The 20,232-nt window shown below is 35.3% G+C and overlaps 1 protein-coding gene across 2 annotated transcripts in view; it reads right to left on the reverse strand.

Moving 5' to 3' along the window:
* Positions 1-20,232, reverse strand: part of Nipal2 (NIPA like domain containing 2) — a 77,398-nt gene that overhangs the window by 40,533 nt on the left and 16,633 nt on the right. For both annotated transcript variants that reach the window (XM_076835812.2, XM_076835810.2), the window contains exons 2-3: positions 16,896-16,964; positions 13,663-13,834 (exon numbers count right to left, since the gene is read on the reverse strand). In XM_076835812.2, the coding sequence (XP_076691927.1) occupies positions 13,663-13,834; positions 16,896-16,964 (241 nt within the window). The remainder of the gene's footprint in view (positions 1-13,662; positions 13,835-16,895; positions 16,965-20,232) is intronic.

Below are 20,232 nucleotides of genomic sequence, written 5' to 3' on the forward strand. Positions count from 1 at the left end.
AGGACAGATACAAAAAGCATATGAAAAGCTTCTATTTTAGGTTTGGACCAAAATGATTCAGGAATAATTGGGTCCAAAGAGGTAGTCTGTGTATTCACTCTCTGATCCACTCACCTAACAAACATTTATATTACAGCAGAACTGGAGCCCGGCATCCATACCTGCTTCTTCCCAGTCCAGAGCTCATGCTTTTTTTTTTTTTTTTTTTTTATTGGTATATAATAATTATACAGAATAGTGGCTTTCACTGTGGCATATTTGCACATGGTACTTTGATCTATTTCATTCCCCAGGACCTCCACTCCTCCCCCCTTGGCCCCCCCTTTCCTTTACCCTAATGGCTCCCTCTATTTTCATGAGATTCTTTTCTCTCCAACTTCCACATATGAGAGAAAACATATGACCCTTGACTTTCAGAGTCTGACTCACTTTGCTTAACATAATGCAGAGCTCTTTCTAGTATACTGCATGCCATTTCTTCCCTTGAAGTCAGAAAGACAGCTTTTCTTTTCCTTTTGTTGCTAAGCCACAGTTTCATAAACAATTTTACTTTCAGAAGGAAGAGGGAAAAATGTAACATGGGAAATAAATTCATTGCTTAAAGCACAAAGGACATGAATATAACAAAAAACTTGAAATATACTACATTCATTACACTGTATCAATTGCAATAAAATAATTATGCTTCATGAAATATAAATATACTCCTCTTTTTTTTCCAAATTTAAAAGTCTAATGTACTTATACACTGACTTAATGACATTTTTCTCTTTTTTAAGAGAACATGAGCTTTTAGATAAGAGAATAATATTTTATTTATCTAGTAAAGTAACAAAAAGAAACATTCTACAAGGACACATTTACTTATAACTCATTTATATGCAAATCATGGTAAAGGGAGCTGTGCTGAGCGGAAAAAAGTCAGTATCTGGGCAACAGCTAATAACATAGCTTCTAAGTAGAGGAGTAAATTTTTTAAATGAGAAAAAAATTAAACTGAAGTACTCCCATACATCTTGGCAATCAGATATCTGTCCAATTCAACTTTCTTGATTAGTTGCTCCTGTCTAATGAACAACTAGGAAGGTATATTAAAAAATGGAGGATTTCAATATTTCAATAATTGAAAATAGAGCATTCCACAACCAATAGTTTAAAAAGCACTAAAATGGAACACATCTGCAAAATAACAGATGTTCAATAGGTGTGATTAAACTACAGTTATTATTGAGGTTTACTTCAGCATTCTGTGTACCTTTTTGATTTTCGATTCAAGGTTTTTTTTGGGCAGAGGCTCATGAATGTTTTTCCATGTAGCCTTCAGAAATGTTATGGTTTTGATAATAGGTGTGAGACAATGCAAGGAAGTTCAGAGGTGAAATGACTGGGTTATGAGAGCCTTACTAATCAGTGCATTAACCCCCTGATAGGGATTAACTGGTGATGGCGGGCAGGTAGGGTGTGGCTGGAGAAGGTGGGTCATTAGGGGTGTTCTTTTGGGGTACATATTTTTTGAGCTGAACTTAGTCTCTCTCTGTTTCCTGTGCCATGTCCTGAGTTGCTTTCTTCTACCACACTCATCCACCATGATGTTCTGCTACACATTATAGCAATGGATACAGCCATCTGTGGACTGAGACCTCTGAAACTCTGAGCCTGAAAATAAACTTTTCATCCTCTAAAAGTGTTTGTGTCAGGTCTTTTGGTCACAGCAGTGAAAAAGCTGACTAAAACAAGAAGACAGGAAATGCTCATTGGCCTTGGTGCTCAATCACAAAGCACCAAGATGGGTGTAATGAAAACCAGGAGGTGGGGCGAGGGCTGTGGCTCAGTGGTAGAGCGCTTGCCTAGCAGATATAAGGCACTGGGTTCAATCCTCAGCACCACATAAAAATAAATAAATAAAATAAAGATATTGTGTCCATCTACAACTAAAAATATTTAAATAATTAAAAAAAGAAAACTAGGAGAAAAATGCCTATTCAATAATGTTGAAAGGTCAATAATATGTCCCTCCAGGTACAGAGGCTATTATCCCAGGCAAAACTCATTGCCCACAGTCAATCAACTGTTATTCTTGGCAAGTGAGAAATGTTTACAAAACTTGACACCCTTTCCCCTCAAGCTTCTAAGAAATTGATGGTGAACTTTGCTGTTGCAGTTGCCCCAAGAATCATCCTATCTTGAGGCCTAGGTAAAAATTTTGTGAAAGGGGCTTAATTTGACCTGTCTTCCACTCCTTCTTATTTTATTTTCCTTAAGGAAATGCTCAGTTAGAAAAGATGAGTCTGATTCATGAAAATGTTGTGAAGTGGAATGAGGACAGGAATTAACCAAAAAGACTTCCTTTCTTCCATTACTCAGTTAAACTATCACTGTGGGTGAACAGCAGGGGTCCCACTGAAGGATACTGGAGCCAAGACACTGATGAGGAGGCAAGGCACTGATCTGGGAGGACTGAACACCTGGCTCTAGTGTCGACTCTCAAGAATAAGCTATGAAACAGCTCCCGGATTAACTTCTTATCTTCTGGGGTTTATTTCTTAAACAGTTGAGGTAAAGCACATTTGTTTTGTGGCTTCCAATTACCCATGCTGTTTGAATATGTTATAAATAGCCAGTTATTTAAGAGAACATAGATCAAGCTGTGCCCTTTGTGTTTTTCAAGCAGCTTGGAGTATCTTATTGATAAGCAAGAGGCAGGTCTTCTGTTTTCCAAGATAGCCAAGTTCTGTGTATGCAGGTGTGACTTGAAGCACCAAGTTATGAGGCACTGCCCTGTCCTTACTAAGTGATGGAAAAAACCCCAATGGATAATGAATGGTTAAGAATACAAATAGTTCACAAATAGGAGTAGACAAAGAGGAAAAAAAATCCAACTAAGTCCAATTTCACCAGTAATAACAGGCAAGATAAAGCCAGGTGCTATTTCACACACAATTGCAAGGCTGAGTGCTGACAAGGGCTCAGTACTCCTCCAACTGTTAGTGTCATTGTAAATTGATACAACCCTTCTAAAGAATGATTGCACAATGCCTCTCAAGAGCATCAAACTATTCAAATTGTTTGACCTAGTAATTATGCATCTGGGAATCTGTCCTAAGGAACTATTCCAAAAAACAGGGAAGAGGTTCAAGCCTATCACTGCCAAATTATTCTTCCTAGTGGAAAGCTGAGCAATCTAAATGCTCAACAATAATGGATAGAATATTAAATAGTCAATAAACATTATGATGCAAAATTACATAGTGACATAAAAATGCTTACACTGTAATATTAAGAAAGAGGAAATTATGTCTACGCAATGATATATAAAAATGTATACATAATAATGGTGGCTATATATTCTACTGAGAGTTTGGCATGGAATAATTACCTCCTTCTATCCTCCCTAGGAGAGAGGTATTGTTATATTCATTTTATAAATGAGAAAGCTGAGGCTCAGAGAGGTCACACAGTAACTCCAGGGCCAGGCACAGAGGCCATAATGCATTTTTTTTAAAGGTGAAAGGTTATATACAATTATATTAGACACCAGAAATACATTTCAGTGACTGATTCAGTGATACATTTTAGTGTGGTGCCTATACTTAATATGCATTATATATTTCAAATTGCTAAAATAGATTTTAAACCTTCTTGACACAGATATGCTAACTGCTTTGATTTGATCTTTCTATAATATATATAATATACATTAAAACACCTATTTGTATCCTATCCTATTATATATATATATAATTATTGTTTGTCAATCCAAATTTTTTTAAAAATTAAATTCAAAAACTAAAATTAAAAATTAAAAAAAATATCATACCAAAATGCAAACATGGTTTTGTACAACATTGGGGGGGGAGTATGGATAAAAGACAGTACAAACACTATCCATAAGAAAAGGACAAAACAGGACTTCTATTGGGCAGTCTATTAATGTATTCACTTTGCCTTGAGGTTCTAAAGCTTTATGTTTAAGAAGAATCTCAGCAACAATTAAAATGCACTGACTTCTCTTGGTGAGTCATCTGTTCTCTTTTTGGCTATCAAGTATCACTCTGATTAGCAATCAAAATGGAGAGTCACTCTGGTCAAGGCTGACGTAAGGTAACCTATACATGGATATTCTGATTCAGATTTCTAAGAGAAAATAAAGGTCAAGCAAGTTTGGTGGCTTCAGGCAAACCAAGTTTCTATGTAGAGGGGCCAGGCCCAGGAGTAGAGATGTGGCCTGGCGCTGGGATACTGAAGAATCAAAACTCTACCTAAGAAACTAAACAGACACTTCACAGAAGAAGAAATACAACTGATCAACAAATATATGGGAAAATATTCAACATTTCTAGCAATTACAGAAACACAAATCAAAACTACACTAAGATTTCATCTCACTCTAATCAAAATGACAATTATCAAGAATAAAAGCAACAACCAATGTTGGTGAGGATGTGGAGGAAAAGGAACACTCATACATTGCTGGTGGGACTGCAAATTGGTGAAACCATTATGGAAAGCAGTATGGAGATTCCTCAGAAAACTTGGAATGGAACCACCATTGACCCAGCTATCCCACTCCTCAGTTTATACTCAAAGGACTTAAAAATCAACATACTATAGTGACACAGCCACATCAATGTTTATAGCAGTTCAACTCACAATAACTAAACTATGGAAACAACCTAGGTACCCTTCAACAGATGAATGGATAAAGAGAATATTATGCTGCCTTAAAGAAGAATGAAATGATGGCATTTGCCTATAAATGGATGGAGTTGAAGAATATCATGCTAAGCAAAATAAGCCAATCCCAAAGAACCAAACGCCAAATGTTTTCTCTGATATGCGGATGCTAATTCACAATAAAGTGGTGAGGTCTAGAGAAGAACAGAGGTACTTTGGGTTAGACATAGGGGAGTGAAGGGAGGGGAGGGGGTATGGGACTAGGGAGAATAGTAGAATGTACATATATGATTGGTGTAATTCTACGTCATGTACAACCAGAAGAATGAGAAGTTATACTCCATGTATGTATGATGTGTCAAAATGCATTCTGTCATATATAACTAATTAGAACAACAACAAATAGAATCACCCCTGAATTTGCCCTTCATTTACCTCCTCTCTGACATCACTCAGTTTCTGAGGTTCCAAGACCAGCTGTTATTCTGGAAGTTATTTAGCTTAATAGGGTCAAGAATAGATGCTTTAAATTCACAGTAGATCACAAGAGAGAGAAAAAACAAAAACTCTCTAGATTAATCTGGTGCATAGGAGTTCAGAAAGGTTGCACAAACTTGTTTTGGGGTTTCCAATGTCATTACTACTAATGGGGATTAGGAAATGAGAACTTACGCATCAAATTTCACTTAGCAGAAAAATCCAAAGGCAAATTTTAACATGTTAGTTTAGATCTTTGTGTCTCTAAAATAATAGATAATGGGCATTTGCTTTTTCAATTTGTAACCTTATGACATGCATTTTTTACTTAAATTCTTTCCCTCCCATGATTTTAAAAAATTTAATAGCACAGAAGAGAGTTAAAAGAAGTATTTAAATGTCTGTGGCATGGTTATTTTAAAGTGACTTTGACTGCTTTTATTTATTTCTCTTAGCTTTTTGCCCCTTATTACCTTTTTTTTTTTTTTTTTTTTTTTTTGGTGGTACTGGGATCAAACTCAGGGCCTTGTGCTTCCAAGGCAAGTGCTCTGCCATGCAGCTACATTCCCAGCACCTCTGTTACCACTTTTTAAAGACAAATCTAACCCAAAGTTAAAACATCCATTGATTACATTTTACTCAGATGTGATTATGAATATGATTCTTATCTGATTTCATGGGGAAGAAAAAAACCCTTTCAAAATGTTACAAACCAGATGCCTGCAGGGGCCAGTTAGGTAATCTCTAAAGAGGAAAAACAATGAGGATTGGTGGGATGTGGTGAAGAGGGTCAGTGGAGCCTTGGTGAACTAAACAATGGTGCTAGTCATGATTCAGCCTAGCCAACTGCAAGTCCAGGGCCACCAAATCTGAGTCTCTAAGACAAAAATCCAGGCTGTGTGACATGGTCTCATTTTTAAGCATGGGAAATTATATTCTTTAAAAGTATTGTTGAGCTAAACAACACACAGCAGTGACCAATTCTAGTTTAGAGGCCACCAGTGTGTGAACTCTGACCTAATCTGCAAATGAAAACTCCGCCAACTTTTAGTGCTTAACCTCTGTGATCTTAGGAGAAACCAGGATATATGTTTATAATATAGGAAAGTAGAAGACAAAATAGTTTAAACAAATCAAAAAACCCTTTCTTTTATTAAAAAAATAACTATGACATGAAAAGAACATATTTACATAATAATGCTACAGACAAAACCTCACATGTAAATATCTGGCTTGTGGTTTCTGACCACTCATAATGGCAACTTTATTGTACTGCTAAAAAGCAAACCACAAAAACACTTTCATGTCAGTCACAATCAAGCTTCAAGCACGTGGGCATACTGAGCGTGCTCACAGGCTCCACCAACTCTAACCATAGGAGGTACTGCTCTATAATTATCATTCCCCATTAGTTGTAGAATTTTAGGGGGAAGAGTATGTCAATTACAATGTACTCCATGGATTCAGGATTTGGAGCTCTGAGGATGTGACAGTTTGAAAAATGTCTGCTTACGGAAAGAAAAGCTGTCCTACCAACCATGTTGGCAGGAAGAGAAGAGTCAAGAAACTCACACTGATGAAAAAATGCTTTTGTCATTTACTGAAGATAATGAAGACATAACCATTATTAGGAGGCAATTTACATAAATACAGATGAGGAAATTTACCTGGACTAAGAACAATAATCCTTTCTTTTCTACATTTTTCTTGGCATGCACTAATGATTAAACTTGAAAAGATTCCAAAAAAGTAAAAATACCACCACTGACAAGATTAATATTGTATTATAAGTTTAATAGCACATTACTTCATCATTAGCAATTTCTCTAGAAATATTTTGTGGCATTCTCAAAAAATAAAGATGGGTGGAAAAGATGTTTCAAATAAAGTTTTAGGCTTCAGGAATGCTTTCTGCTGAGAGTGTATGAGCAGACATAAAATTAAAACGTCAGAGTTTTATTCCACAGTTTATGTAGGCTGGTTTTTGGACAAATGTGCTGAAGAGACAATTCAGCAAGCCACTTAGCAAAGGAATATTTTCTGCATGTTTCAAGCATTAAAACCAACGTCCATGTGAACTGTCACTATCACAAGCATCCAGGAGGTTTTGGAGATGCTGAGACTTGATCCAGGCTGGCACTAAGCTCCATGCTGCGAAGAACAGAGAATTTGTGGCATCTAGGTTTGTGTAATGCTACAGGTCACTTGCTCATTGGTCTGTTTGTGTTTCCTTTCATTTGTTTCTAATAAAAATCTTGGAGACCAAAGTTCTTGCTTGACACGACTTCTTTCGAATTCCAAAAGGCCTCACTAGGGTTTTCTGGCTACACTATGACCATTGTCTAATGGATTGCAGATACATTTCAGCTTAGGGCTTCAGAGAAGCACATAGAAATACATGAAACAGGGGCTGGGGAGGTGGCTCAAGTGGTAACGCGCTCGCCTGGCATGCGCGGGACACTGGGTTCGATCCTCAGCACCACATACAAATAAAAAAAAGATGTGTCCACCGAAAACTAAAAAATAAATATTAAAAAAATTCTCTCTCTCTCTCTCTCTCTCTTAAAAAAAAAAGAAGAAAAAGAAATACATTAAACAGCATGTATTCTATATCCTGAATTTCAGTTTGGGCAACAGCTAGCATGTTAGGGAAAATTACAGATAGAGAATCCTTGTTGATCACTGGTCTGTCTCACTATCATTCTCTCAGTGCAGTTCACACCCCAACCTTAATCCATATAAGCCCAGTAACAGGGTTTCTACTTCTCTTTAGGAAGTTATCTAGGGCCAAGGAGAATTTAATGCTATTAATTTCATCTTTCCATATAAAATCCCAAGGGTTTAATTTCATATAATTCATCCTAAATTCAATCTTCTTATTACTTTCTTCTATTAAGCTTGGCCATATTAATAAGGTAACAAGTTTTTATCTTTTTAAAATTTTTTTTGGTAGTTGTAAATGGACAGAATGCCTTTATTTGTTTATGTTTTTCATGTGGTGCTGAGGATTGAACCCAGTGCCTCACACGTGCTAGGCCAGCGCTCTGCCACTGAGCTACAGCCCCAGCCCAATAAGATAACAAGTTTATGTGTCTCACAGAGCACCCGGCACAGTGGGGCTTCATTCAGAATTAGTTTCTTACCTTTAACTACTTCACCTAAAGTATTTCCAGAATTTAACTTTTTCAGTTCTGTCCCTCTGAATATACTGATTTAAAGTAATTGAAAAATGTCATTGGTGCTTTCTGTCTTCCTTCTGTTCTTCCAGTCCCTGCAGCAGTCTTCCTCCGTCTCCATTCCTTTGCCACCCCTGGACAAGTTAATTTTATACTGAGTGATGTCTACCACAGAACTCCTTAATTCCATGGGCTTCAGTTTTTTGGGTTGTTGATAACTTCATTATTTTTAATTGTCTCTAAATGTTGAGGCAGAACGCAGATCACAGTCATGGGGGATAAACAGAAAAGAGACAACATTGAATGTAAGGCCACACTTTGCAGAGGCACGCATAATCCAACTCAACACGCCAGGGACAGGCTTAGAAACCTCTAAGTATTCACAAGTGTGAATATTCATGAGTGCCTTGCAATGAACAACTGTTTAACCACCGGGTTTCATCAGGAATTGAAATCTTTTAAGCAAGTGTTTTGCTCTTTCAGCACCTTAGAACAGAACATCCAATACCTGTTTTATCAAAATTCAAATTCTACAGGCTGTGTTGTGTGATTTTCTGCACTGTGAGAGCAGACGTCAAGCAATGACGTACAACCTCCTGTCTCCTGCATCTCGGCTGAATGGTGAGGACAGACACTGCTGTGAGCATGAGAGCCCTGCTGGAGGGAAGCATAGCTCAAGGCCACTGTGTCACCATGCAGGCTGGGCAGGTGAGGTGTGCAGGGGCTCTGCATTCCAGGAGTCACCACCTGCCTCCCAGAGCTTGTCAACTCACGTATTTCTAAGGACAGTTTTCTGATAGGTGGCCTGCTTTAATAAAATCAATGTATTACAATAATTTGTAGACAGAAATAAAGTTGTCATGAGAAAGGGCTGTCTTTTTCTAATTCGAAAAATGGCATCACATGAATGAGAGAAAGTCTGTGTAGGGTGGGAAGAGTGCAGAGAATTTGGCTGCTTAACACAGTTCAGATGCCAGGGAAGGGCTCCTGAGGAAGGGGGGTTACCTGAGACAGGAAGGATTGGCCATCTAAAATTGAATTACAGAATATCCAACTTATTTCCTTTCAGTGGATTTCTGGTGTAACAGAGAGTTTCCCAGAAAATACATTCTCAAATCACAGTTGGACCAGAAAGAAATCTGCCCTTCAGCCTCGAGTTCATTTGCAAGTGAATAAATGTGTTATGAAGCCAGAGTGAGAAGATGGCGCTGCTGCACACAGCTGGACAGCCATGCAGACCTGTTTCTTCAAATGTGTCTCATTTGGGTTCTTTATTTGGAAATGCTGATATTTTTCCAACATGTTTCTGAATAGACAATGTGGAAGAATTGAAAGGTGATTAAACTGAACAAATGAGTTCAGACGACCCTACTTTTCTGCTCCCTACCAAGGAACCATTGCAAGGATATGAACAATAAAAAAGCATTTCCTGAATTGGTTCATCCATTTTAGAGACTGTAATCATTATTATTTGCGGGGAGGGGGGGAGCATGGGAATAAACTCCATTATAAAGAACAGTGTACTCTATGTAATAATGATAATGATAAATCACAATGACAACAGATAGTGTTGTCATGTCAAATACTTTTCTTAAGTGGTTGTGTTTACTAAATTTTTCTAAACAACCACAGACACAGGAATTATTTTCACTCCCATTTTACAAATCAGTGAGGTATACATTTGTTAAAACAATTTGCATGAAGTGATAGAGCTTGCCAGAGCAGGACTAAGACCTGGACCCCAGCACACTGTCCCCAAAGCTTGCGCTCCTGCATTCCACTGCCTGGCTTATTGAGGCAACAGCCTACACTCTAGATGAAAATGGAAACCATTGAGGTTTCTTAATGGAAACACAAAAACAAACCAACATCTAGAATTAACCATACTGCCAGTATAGCTAGCATTTTCATCAGAAAAAGCTATTATTCATTAAGAAAAATCTTTAGCAAGAAAAGTAAAGTGATAACATGAAGATAGGAAGGCTCCAAAGATTCCTTTCAAAAACGTGGAGCCAGGCCTGGGCACTCAGACCCACCTACGTGCTAAGATTATTCCCTACTGTATAATCTCTAGTGCTCGGCACTGGCAGGTTATCTAGGCTGAGTCTCTAGCATGATGTAACTACTTGTGATCATTGCTGAGAGGTTTTCTGCAAAAATTGTGGTCCCTTGAGATGCTCCACATAAAAGTATTTGGGGTTAATAGGTTTTGGAGACGTGGTTCATTGCATCTATCTCTGAAGGATTCACAGTGCCAGGGGCCTATTCCAAGGCCCTGAGATGCCCTTATATTAATGAACTGTGTAATTTTCTAAATCCCAAACTGCAGAAACTTGTTTGACTATAGAATTTTTCGTTTCTTAGAAGACCTATGAAACTGCCTGTAAAACTAATGTTTGAGCAAAGCTACCTGAAGGTGAACATGTCAGTGAGGAACAGAAGGGACACTGAGCAGGAAAGGGAGGATAGAAAGGATGATGGCTCAAGTCAGGAAAATGTGGGAAAAAGCAAACTAAAATCCCCACAATGCTTCTTATGTACCAGTCCTTATGTTATATATCATATATATCATATATATCATGTATATCATATATATATAACATATATTTTAATAGATATTTTATATATAGAACATATATATATATGTTCTATATATATATATATATATATAACAAATATATATATATATTTGTTTTTCATCTGTTGATGTATACAGAAAAAGAAGCAGGAATGTGATTATGTAAGACAAAATAGCAGATCTGACATTTTAGCCATCTTACATGTATAATAAGACAGATGCATATATTTACCCACACACTATCTCCTTACTTCTAGGGGGAAAAAAAAAAGGAACACAGTATGTTGGCATTGGTGTGAACCAGACAGAACATCTATGACAAGAGTGGAAATTGGAAGAAAGGACCTTTCACTTCAACTTAAGGTCTAAACATTTTAAAGTATCTGAATTTTAGCTTTTTTTTTTTTTTAAATAAAGCAAAAAACAGAATAAAGATCAGAAAAGAATATATAATTCCCCATGCAAAATTGCAATATATTATCTTCTTTTTTAAATTCAAAGGGAAGTTTGATTTCTTTCTTAAGCTCCCAAGACATAATGGAGGCAAGGTTCTAGCATAGAAGAGTGGACACTATTCATTCTGCTTATCTATAGACTCAGCCCTTTCTTTTAAAAAGGCTTTCCCTTTTGTTTTGAATTCTAAAGTTTCTAGAATCTTTATAAAGGGTATTAAGGGGGTGTTCTAGGCCAATCCTCTATCACCAGGGGTCTCTTACCATCCATGGCACCTCACAATAACCTCAAATTCAGCTGTGGAGTGCAGTGGGAATACTATTTATGAACATTTATCACTGTTTGCAAAGATTGTCAGGGAGGAATGATTTGTGTTTGAAGCTATCAATTCACATCTTTAAAACATTTAAAATGGTCAGAGAGAAGGGTAACTAAAAATGTCTTGAAGTTGAAACTTTTATCAGGGTTAAGAGCACAAGGAAAAACAACCTGCAGCATTAAGAAAACCCATGTATCAAGGCAGTGGGCTCCAAGTTTGAAGGTTGGTGAACTGGCCCTGCAGGGGACTCTCGAGAACAAGACGTTTTCTGAGTGGAAGGATGGAAAACTTAAGATGCTTATTATTAATAAGAACTTTGAGGGCTGGGGATGTGGCTCAAGCGGTAGCGCGCTCGCCTGGCATGCGTGCAGCCCGGGTTCGATCCTCAGCACCACATACAAACAAAAATGTTGTGTCCGCCGATAACTAAAAAATAAATATTAAACTTCTCTCTCTCAAAAAAAAAAAAAAAAAGAACTTTGAGCAAGTTAGGGTAGAATGGGCAGATTCATAGTGTAACTGAAGGACTTCGAGGGGTATTACTACTGACCCTCCAAATTCTCATTTAAACCCCACCCATGCAAAACAAAAACAAAAACAAAAAAACCAGTTAACCCAAACTAGAAGACACGAGATAAATGGAGAATTTCAATTACAATGTAGTGCACTCAACTCACTCCCAGGTGTCTTTCTGATATGTCCAGACACTTTTTCTTCAACTATTTCATGAAAACTGAACATAAAACAGAGTAAGAAACAAAACTAAAGATCAGCACTAAATGCACAATCTAAAGAATAATACAACATTTTCAGAACAACTGGAAAGATGCCAAGTTGACAATCTAACAGGATGTTTTATCTGTTATTTCTTAGATTTTGAGAAGAAAAATAATCTAGAATGCCCATGAATGTGTTATATGCAGTAAACAGAAGATAAGACACAAGCAATTTGCTCATTTCATTGAGAGTTGAAAATGGTAAGTAACTACATACATTTTTGTCTCTAGGGTAGTATTAGTATGGGGATTTTAACTAAATTTCTAGAAAGTGAAGTAAGTGTTCTTTGTAAAATATTCTATCATACATCATGGAAGTATTTTAAAATATTTTAGAAGATTAATAACTTTCAAAATAAAGTGAAATTCTCTTTGGATATGCATTATTTCAGTTTAAGCTATGATTTCTTTAGGGATATCATATTTTAAGAGATATATTAAAATTAGGATTATGAGATATGATATGCTTGCTCTAGTTGTTCACAATGACTATCAACTTGTTTCTATTTCTATGAAGGGTCTAAATTCACAGAAATTTAAAAACATGCTGTTTCCATGGCAACAGATAAAGAGTAAAACCAAAAAGATTTTATTGATTTTAACAGGACTTAGAGAATTAGTTCTCTTTTTTTGCAGTGATTTTTGCTCTTTTTTTTTAAAAAAAAAAGTCTTTAGCAACATCTCATTATACTCTTTTCTAAATGTATTTAATAAATCTTGAAGGTAGAGAATTGTGACAATGCTATAAAATTGTACATTTTATGGTAATATTGAATAAGCAATATTTAATTTTTAGTGTCAAAGAGATGTTAAACTATGGAGTCAAGATTGAACAACAAAAACTCTAAATGTAAGTTTAACGTCTGAATAAAGTAAAGCTGCATTATAAATGCTTTTAGATAATCCATTAATGATTTAAAAAATCCATTATTGATTAAAAGCATAGTATAACATTTTCAATTACTACTATTAACTTATAAGATGCAGACATTGAGGATTAGGCTTTTAAATGTAAATGGGACAGCTATAAAACACAAGTGTCTTCACGGTTGATATATCAGCTTGAGAGGGTAACTGCAATTTGAAGCATAATTCCATGTTAACACACTAAGAAAACAGTGGGTAGATTTTCTTCTTCTGTGCTTTTTTTCCCCAATTATTCCAATCTCTTAACATTTCAATTTGTCGCAATATAGAAAAATGGCCCACCTGCAACAGACATACAGCCTAATGGTGCGATCAGAGTAATGGGAGCAAGTCCGTAGGCGGCAAAGTTCCCTGTCTCCCCAACAGCCATCAGGAAGATTCCGCCCCACCAAAGCACGCTCTTGAAGTATGGCCTTGGGTGTTCTTGTTGTGCCAGCTGGAGATGAGAATATTTCTGGAAATAAATCAGAATGCAAATAAGAAAACACTTCCATCCAAGTAAAACTTGCTTTGAAATTTTGGGTCCCCTAAATTTACATTATGGCATTTAAACTTATTTGCAGATTATAGAGCAATTATGATTCCTTCTTTGTCCCAAACATATTAGCAGCAGGAGCAACTCATATTCATATAGTATTTTATAGTTTCAAGGGACTTTTAACATATGTACATTGCTTTATTTTCATAACAACTGTGTAAAATATGTATCATTATTACTATTTTTTAAAAATGAGAGATATGTTAAGATGTCAAGGGATCTTCTAGATCAGTACACCAAAAACATTTTTTTAAAGAATGTTAAGTAACCCCAGATGCCAAAATAAATGTTACTAAAATAAAGATAAATTAGTAAAGGGAAACTTTTTTAAGGAAAAATCGATTTATGGGTCAAAGTACCTACCACAATTAACATAGCAGGGCAGAATGCTTTAGCAGCTGGGAATTGTGAAGGGATATAATCTGACCCTTATTTATGTCTGATTTAATATTTCTTTGTATTTAAAAATATATAAAAGGCTATGGATATAACTCAGTAGTAGAATGCTTGCCTAGCATGCTCAAGGCCCTGGGTTGATCCCCTGTACTGCAAAAACAAAACTAAACCAAATATAAATTCATGAAAAATGGGCATTAAATAAAGACATTTCCTTAATGATTTTATGATAACTAAGATGCTTTCTTATGAGAATTGTGTATAATTCTAGATTACTTAAAATGTTCAAAAACCAAAATAATGAAAGTATTAGAAGAAAATACAAAACATTAACAAAAAAATCTTGGTATAATAGGAACACCTTTGTAAGTGTGATACAAAAATCTATAAGCCAGAAAAGCAAATATTTTACTGTATTAAAAAAACTTCTCTCCAATTAAGTAGAGAAAAGGAAACAGGGGAAGGGCAGAGGGGAGGCCAAGGAAAGGTTCTACGACTGAAATTGATCAAATTGTATTATGTGCATGTAGGAATATGCCACAATGAAACCCATTATTCTATACAATTATGAACCAATTAAAAAAATTTAAAAAGGCAAAAAACAAACTTCTGTATAGAAAAATACTATGAACAAATTTAAAGCACAAACAATAGAACACAGTGGGAGAAAATCTTTTGCAACACGTAAGTGCTAAAGGTTTAATATCATTAATACAAATAGAATTCCTACAAGTAAATGGAATTCTCCCACCCCCAGGGAATCCAAGAGATGATATAGGAAGGATATGAAACAGTAATTTATAGAAGTAAAATTACAAGTGAGAAAAGATCTTAACCTCATGAATAAAGAAAGAAATGCAAATAATTTGAAACAATAAAATACCATTTTCATCTATCAGATATCATTCCCTGCCCTCACCACATAACTAATGAGACATGGTATTGAGAATATAGGGAATGGTCACAGCCAAACTGCTGTATGAGCGTAATATGGTACAATCCACACAGAAATCAATTTGCATGGTCCTAGCAATATTTAAAATGAAAACACTCTTTGACCTACAGAATAGTCATGTAAGTATATAAGGAACATGTAACTTTATATTAATAGAAAACTCATTTTATCATTATTTATAACAGCAAAAGCCAATTTGTGTGTCCTGTAGTATGTCATTTAATAAGAGATGGTTATACACATTTTGGAATACCCACTCAAATATATGTATGTATGCTTTTATGCATAGAAACTGATTTGGAAAAAACACATAATCAATAGTGGTTACTTCTGAGCAATTTTTCTTTTATATGCTTTGAATTCTTCTCCTTCTCCTCCTTCTTCTTCTTCTTCTTCTTCTTCTTCTTCTTCTTCTTCTTCTTCTTCTTCTTCTTCTTCTTCTTCTTCTTTTTTTTTTTAATAAGTATCATAGTTCAGGTCTGGAATGTCCCTCAAAGGCCCAGATATGAAAAGCTTGACTGCCAGTTTATGGTACTGTTAGGAGGTGGTTTGAAAGACAGGGCCTACCATAGGAAGTTAGGTTATCAGGGTATGCCACTGAAGGAGATGGAACTTGGCCCCTTCCTCTCCTCCTCTGTCTGCTTCCTCACTACCATATGGTGAACAGGCCTCCTCCCGGTACTCCCACCATGATGTACTATGCTGCCACAGGCCCAAAGCAACAGATCCAAATGACAAGGATAAAATCTCTGAAACCATGAGCCAAAATAAACCTTTCTTTTATTAGTTGATTTTCTCAAAGTGATGGAAATCTGATTAACACAATAGGGAAAATGATTTATTTTTGTATTTTTTCTAGTAACAAATAAATATCTTAGTAATTATTGACAGTTATAGTAGGCCATTTTCTAGCAAGGGTTTGTATAAAATTATATATTCTGGGAGATATTTCAATGTTCAGGTTTATTTGATTTGAAATTTTAGAAACTGCATTAGTGTGATCCTGTTTCAAACTAATTAAGCCAAAATTTTTTATTTCATTTATGACTTGGTTCAAAATTGATATTTCATTCAGTTTTTAGTTCAACAAATCAGCAATTCTTCTAGGATTTTAATTCATCTTTTAGAGGAAGTTCCTATTTTATACACTGTATTCTTTCTTAGAACTTTATTTCACACAGACATATTTAACAGTATTTTAAACAAAGAAAGAAAACCCTGTACCCCTAAAACTGATTCTAAAAAATATTTGTATCTCATCTGGGGATAAGGCCAATGAAAGAAATCAAGATACCAAAAATCAAATCAGGTAATTCATCCATTAGACATGAATGGATGGCATATATTATAATGGATGGCATACATACAGTCCACAATACTACTAGGGGTCCTCAAAAATGTTTAAGTTCTTTTAAAATCAGAAAAGGAAAAAAATGTTAGTGCAATCCAGTCTGAATTAAATTTGTCTTTATACCAATGAGTTTGAAAAATCCAATTTTTTCCCTATTATGTTTTAAGGAAGAAAGAGCCATAAAGGCTAAAGTGACTAAGTCTTATCAAAGTCACAAAATGTTCCCGGATCAAACTACAGAGTTAGAAAAATAAGTTGTTGTTTTTTATTCTTACCTGAATATTTAGGGAAATGCTGATTACCAAGTTTCCTAAAATGGCCAGCAAAACTCCAAAAAGGTGAACCTGTAAAAGAAAATATTTTCTTTAAATGATATTTTAAATAGTACTTGTAAAATATTTATTTAAAAAAAGAGACAAATTTAAGTTGATGTATTCATTCATTTATTCACTCCCTCATTCATTCATTTGAACCTTTCAGCTTCACTTAGCATCCATTTGCCAGGGTAGATTTGGAATGTGGATATGGTTAATCAGGATTAGTTTTCACTTTAATCAAATACTATTTTTGAGAAATAATTTGGTCCTTCTCTGAATTCTACAGGTATTTATTTGCCTCACTCACTAAAATAAAGAAAAGAGTTCTCAGTTCCAACTTTCTCCCACTGATACTTCTTTCTGATGCTTTCAGTCCATTTTCTATTCTCTTTAATATATTCTAAAGGACTGTGGGATGAAAGAAAGATCATAGGACTTGTAATTAAAGGAAAATCTAAGATACAGATCTGCTATTTTTTTATATGGGTGACCTTGAAAAGTTATTTCACTCAGTGAAAAGGAGATGTTGGATGTTTCCAGAATACCCTTTATCTTTAAAGTTCTAGGAGCTCCACTAGAGAGACACTGCATTTTCCCACACTCCCCCAGTCAATGTCTCTTTGTAGTTGACTGCATAAAATACAAAACTACTATTTAGCTCCCATAATCAGCCCTCTTCCTGACCATCCAACTGTTTATGGCATAGTTGACTTGCCTCTCCTGCCCCAGGCATCTGTCACAGGCCACTCTCAAGGTCACATGGGACACTTCATGCCACTCCATTCACCTGGGTGGTGTAGCTCCCTTCCTCTGCCCACTCCATTTGGACTTTACCCTCCTGGCCTGCCTCCTTGAGACCTTCTTAGACCACCTAACTCATCTTTACTTTCTTAGACTCTACATGGCAAATACCCTTGCTTCTTTGATATTGTCATGAGTGTCATTAGGCTCTACAAAGAGAAGGCAAATTCTCTGAAGGAGAAGAACCAATTCTTATGCTTCTGTTGAGTCTTTTACATCACCGACTACACAAATAAGAAGTTCAATAAATACAAACTTCAGGCTAGTATTATATAATGGTTTAAATAAGAACTATGAGATTACAAAATTAAGTTCTTACACATTGCCCAAGATGTTTATCATAGATAGCTCATGAATTATTTGATGACTTGAAAACATGGATTTGCTGCTCCCATCTCAGTACACAGGTAGAATATTTTCTGTAAGCATAAATTAGCAATGATACAAGGGATCTTTCCTTCTTTTATTCTACAGCATGTAACTTCTACAGGCTTCAAACCCCAAGGAGCTATTTGAATTTCAAATGAACATTACAACCACAAGAAATCCTTTGCAGAATGCAAAATGTCTTTGAAGTCTCAGAGCTCTATTATACAAGCTGAAATGAAACTCAGCATTTAAAAACACTGAAGCAAAAAAGTTGAAAACTCATTTTATAGTTGATATATAATATCCACGGTCTTTAATCAGTTAAGAATTTTCTTTTCCTAATAAAGGCACTTGGCAATAATTTTGATCACTACTCCTCATGGGGAACAATTGTATCACAATACAATGTACTATTTCCATGCTTTCTATTTACAATCTAATGCATTTGGCAGCAATAAGGAAAATAAAAATTCAAAAGAAATTTGACATTGAATGGATAATTATGAAAATCTTCCATAATTGTAAAAGTAAATTGCTGAATAGAAGTACTTCAAAATTCTTTACATCATTCTCTGAACAGTTCCAATGACATCAGGCTGGGTGTTTAAAAATTAGTGGCAAGATTTGGCAATGATTTCCTGATATGATATGGAAGAAAAAAATAGGTAAGTTGGACATCATCAAGATCAAAAACTTGTGCATCAAAGGAGACCATCAACAGTGTGAAAAGGCAACCAATGGAATTGGAGAAAGTACCTGCAGATCATAGAAAGCAGTAAGGACTAATATCCAGAATATAGTATGTACACAACACATACAATTCAACAACAACAAAAATCAACAACCTGATTTTAAAACAGGCAAAGGACACCAATAGATATTTCAACAAGGAGGACATAAATGACCAAAAAGCACATGAAATGATGTTCAACATCAGTAATCATTACAGAGTTGCAAATCAAAGCCTAAATGGACATACCAAGTAAGATGACAATAATCAAAGATCAGATAATAACAAGTCTTAGCAAAGAGTAGATAAATCGGAACCCTCATACACTACTAGTGGGAATATAAAGCAGTGCAAATGGGAACCCAGCCTGGCAATTCCTCAAAAAGTAATCATGGAATTTTCATTTGATCCAGCAATTCCATGCCTGGCTATATATCCAAGAGAAATGAAAACATATGTAAATGCAAAAACTTGTACAGAAATGTCCATAGTAGTAGTGTTGCTCAAAATAGCCAAAAGTGGGAATGATCTAAATGTTTGTTAAGTGATAAGTGAATAAACAAAATGTGGTACGGTCATACTATAAAATCTTACTAGGGAATAGGAAAGACAGTAGAATGAGTCGGACATAACTTTCATATTCATATATGAACACACAACCAGTGAAACTCCACAAGAATGTAATCCCAAACAGACTAAGATATACTCCATGTATGTATAATATGTCAAAATACAGTCTACTGTCATATATGTCTAAAAAGAACAAATTAAAAAATTATATCAAAAATAAATCTTATTTAGCCATAAAAAGGAATGAAGTACTGATACATGCTATAAAATGGATGAAACTTGAAAAGTCTGTGCTATGTCAAAGAATCCAGTTACAAAAGTTCACATATTAGAGGATACTATTTATATGAAATTTCCACAAGAGGCAAATTTATAAAGATGGAAAGTACATTAATGGCTTGTTTAAGGTGGGTAAGGATGAGAGACGACATAAAGGTGGAGTTTCCTTGTAAGGAGATAAACTGTTCTAAAGTTCATTGTGATTACAGTTGCATAATTCTATGAATATGCTAAAACCCAACAAATTGTCCACTTTAAATGAGTGAATTGTATGATGTGTGAATCATATTTAAATAAAGTTGCTATGTAAAATAAAGTTATGCATATAAGTTATATATAAAAATATATTTTAGTTCAAGGAAATAAAAATGCTACAAATGTAGTTGTGTTTATTCCAGTCTCTTCGCTTGCCATGAGAAAAATAACATTTTTCTGTAGTTGATATGCATATATTTCTTTCATTCCCAGATTTTTACTACATTTATTTTGTTTACTCATTTTTTTCAGTTCTTTACTTGAACTCTTAACTCATTAGCTTCTCTTTTT

Source organism: Callospermophilus lateralis, chromosome 16 (assembly GCF_048772815.1).
Source record: "Callospermophilus lateralis isolate mCalLat2 chromosome 16, mCalLat2.hap1, whole genome shotgun sequence".
Classification (NCBI taxonomy): domain Eukaryota; kingdom Metazoa; phylum Chordata; class Mammalia; order Rodentia; family Sciuridae; genus Callospermophilus; species Callospermophilus lateralis.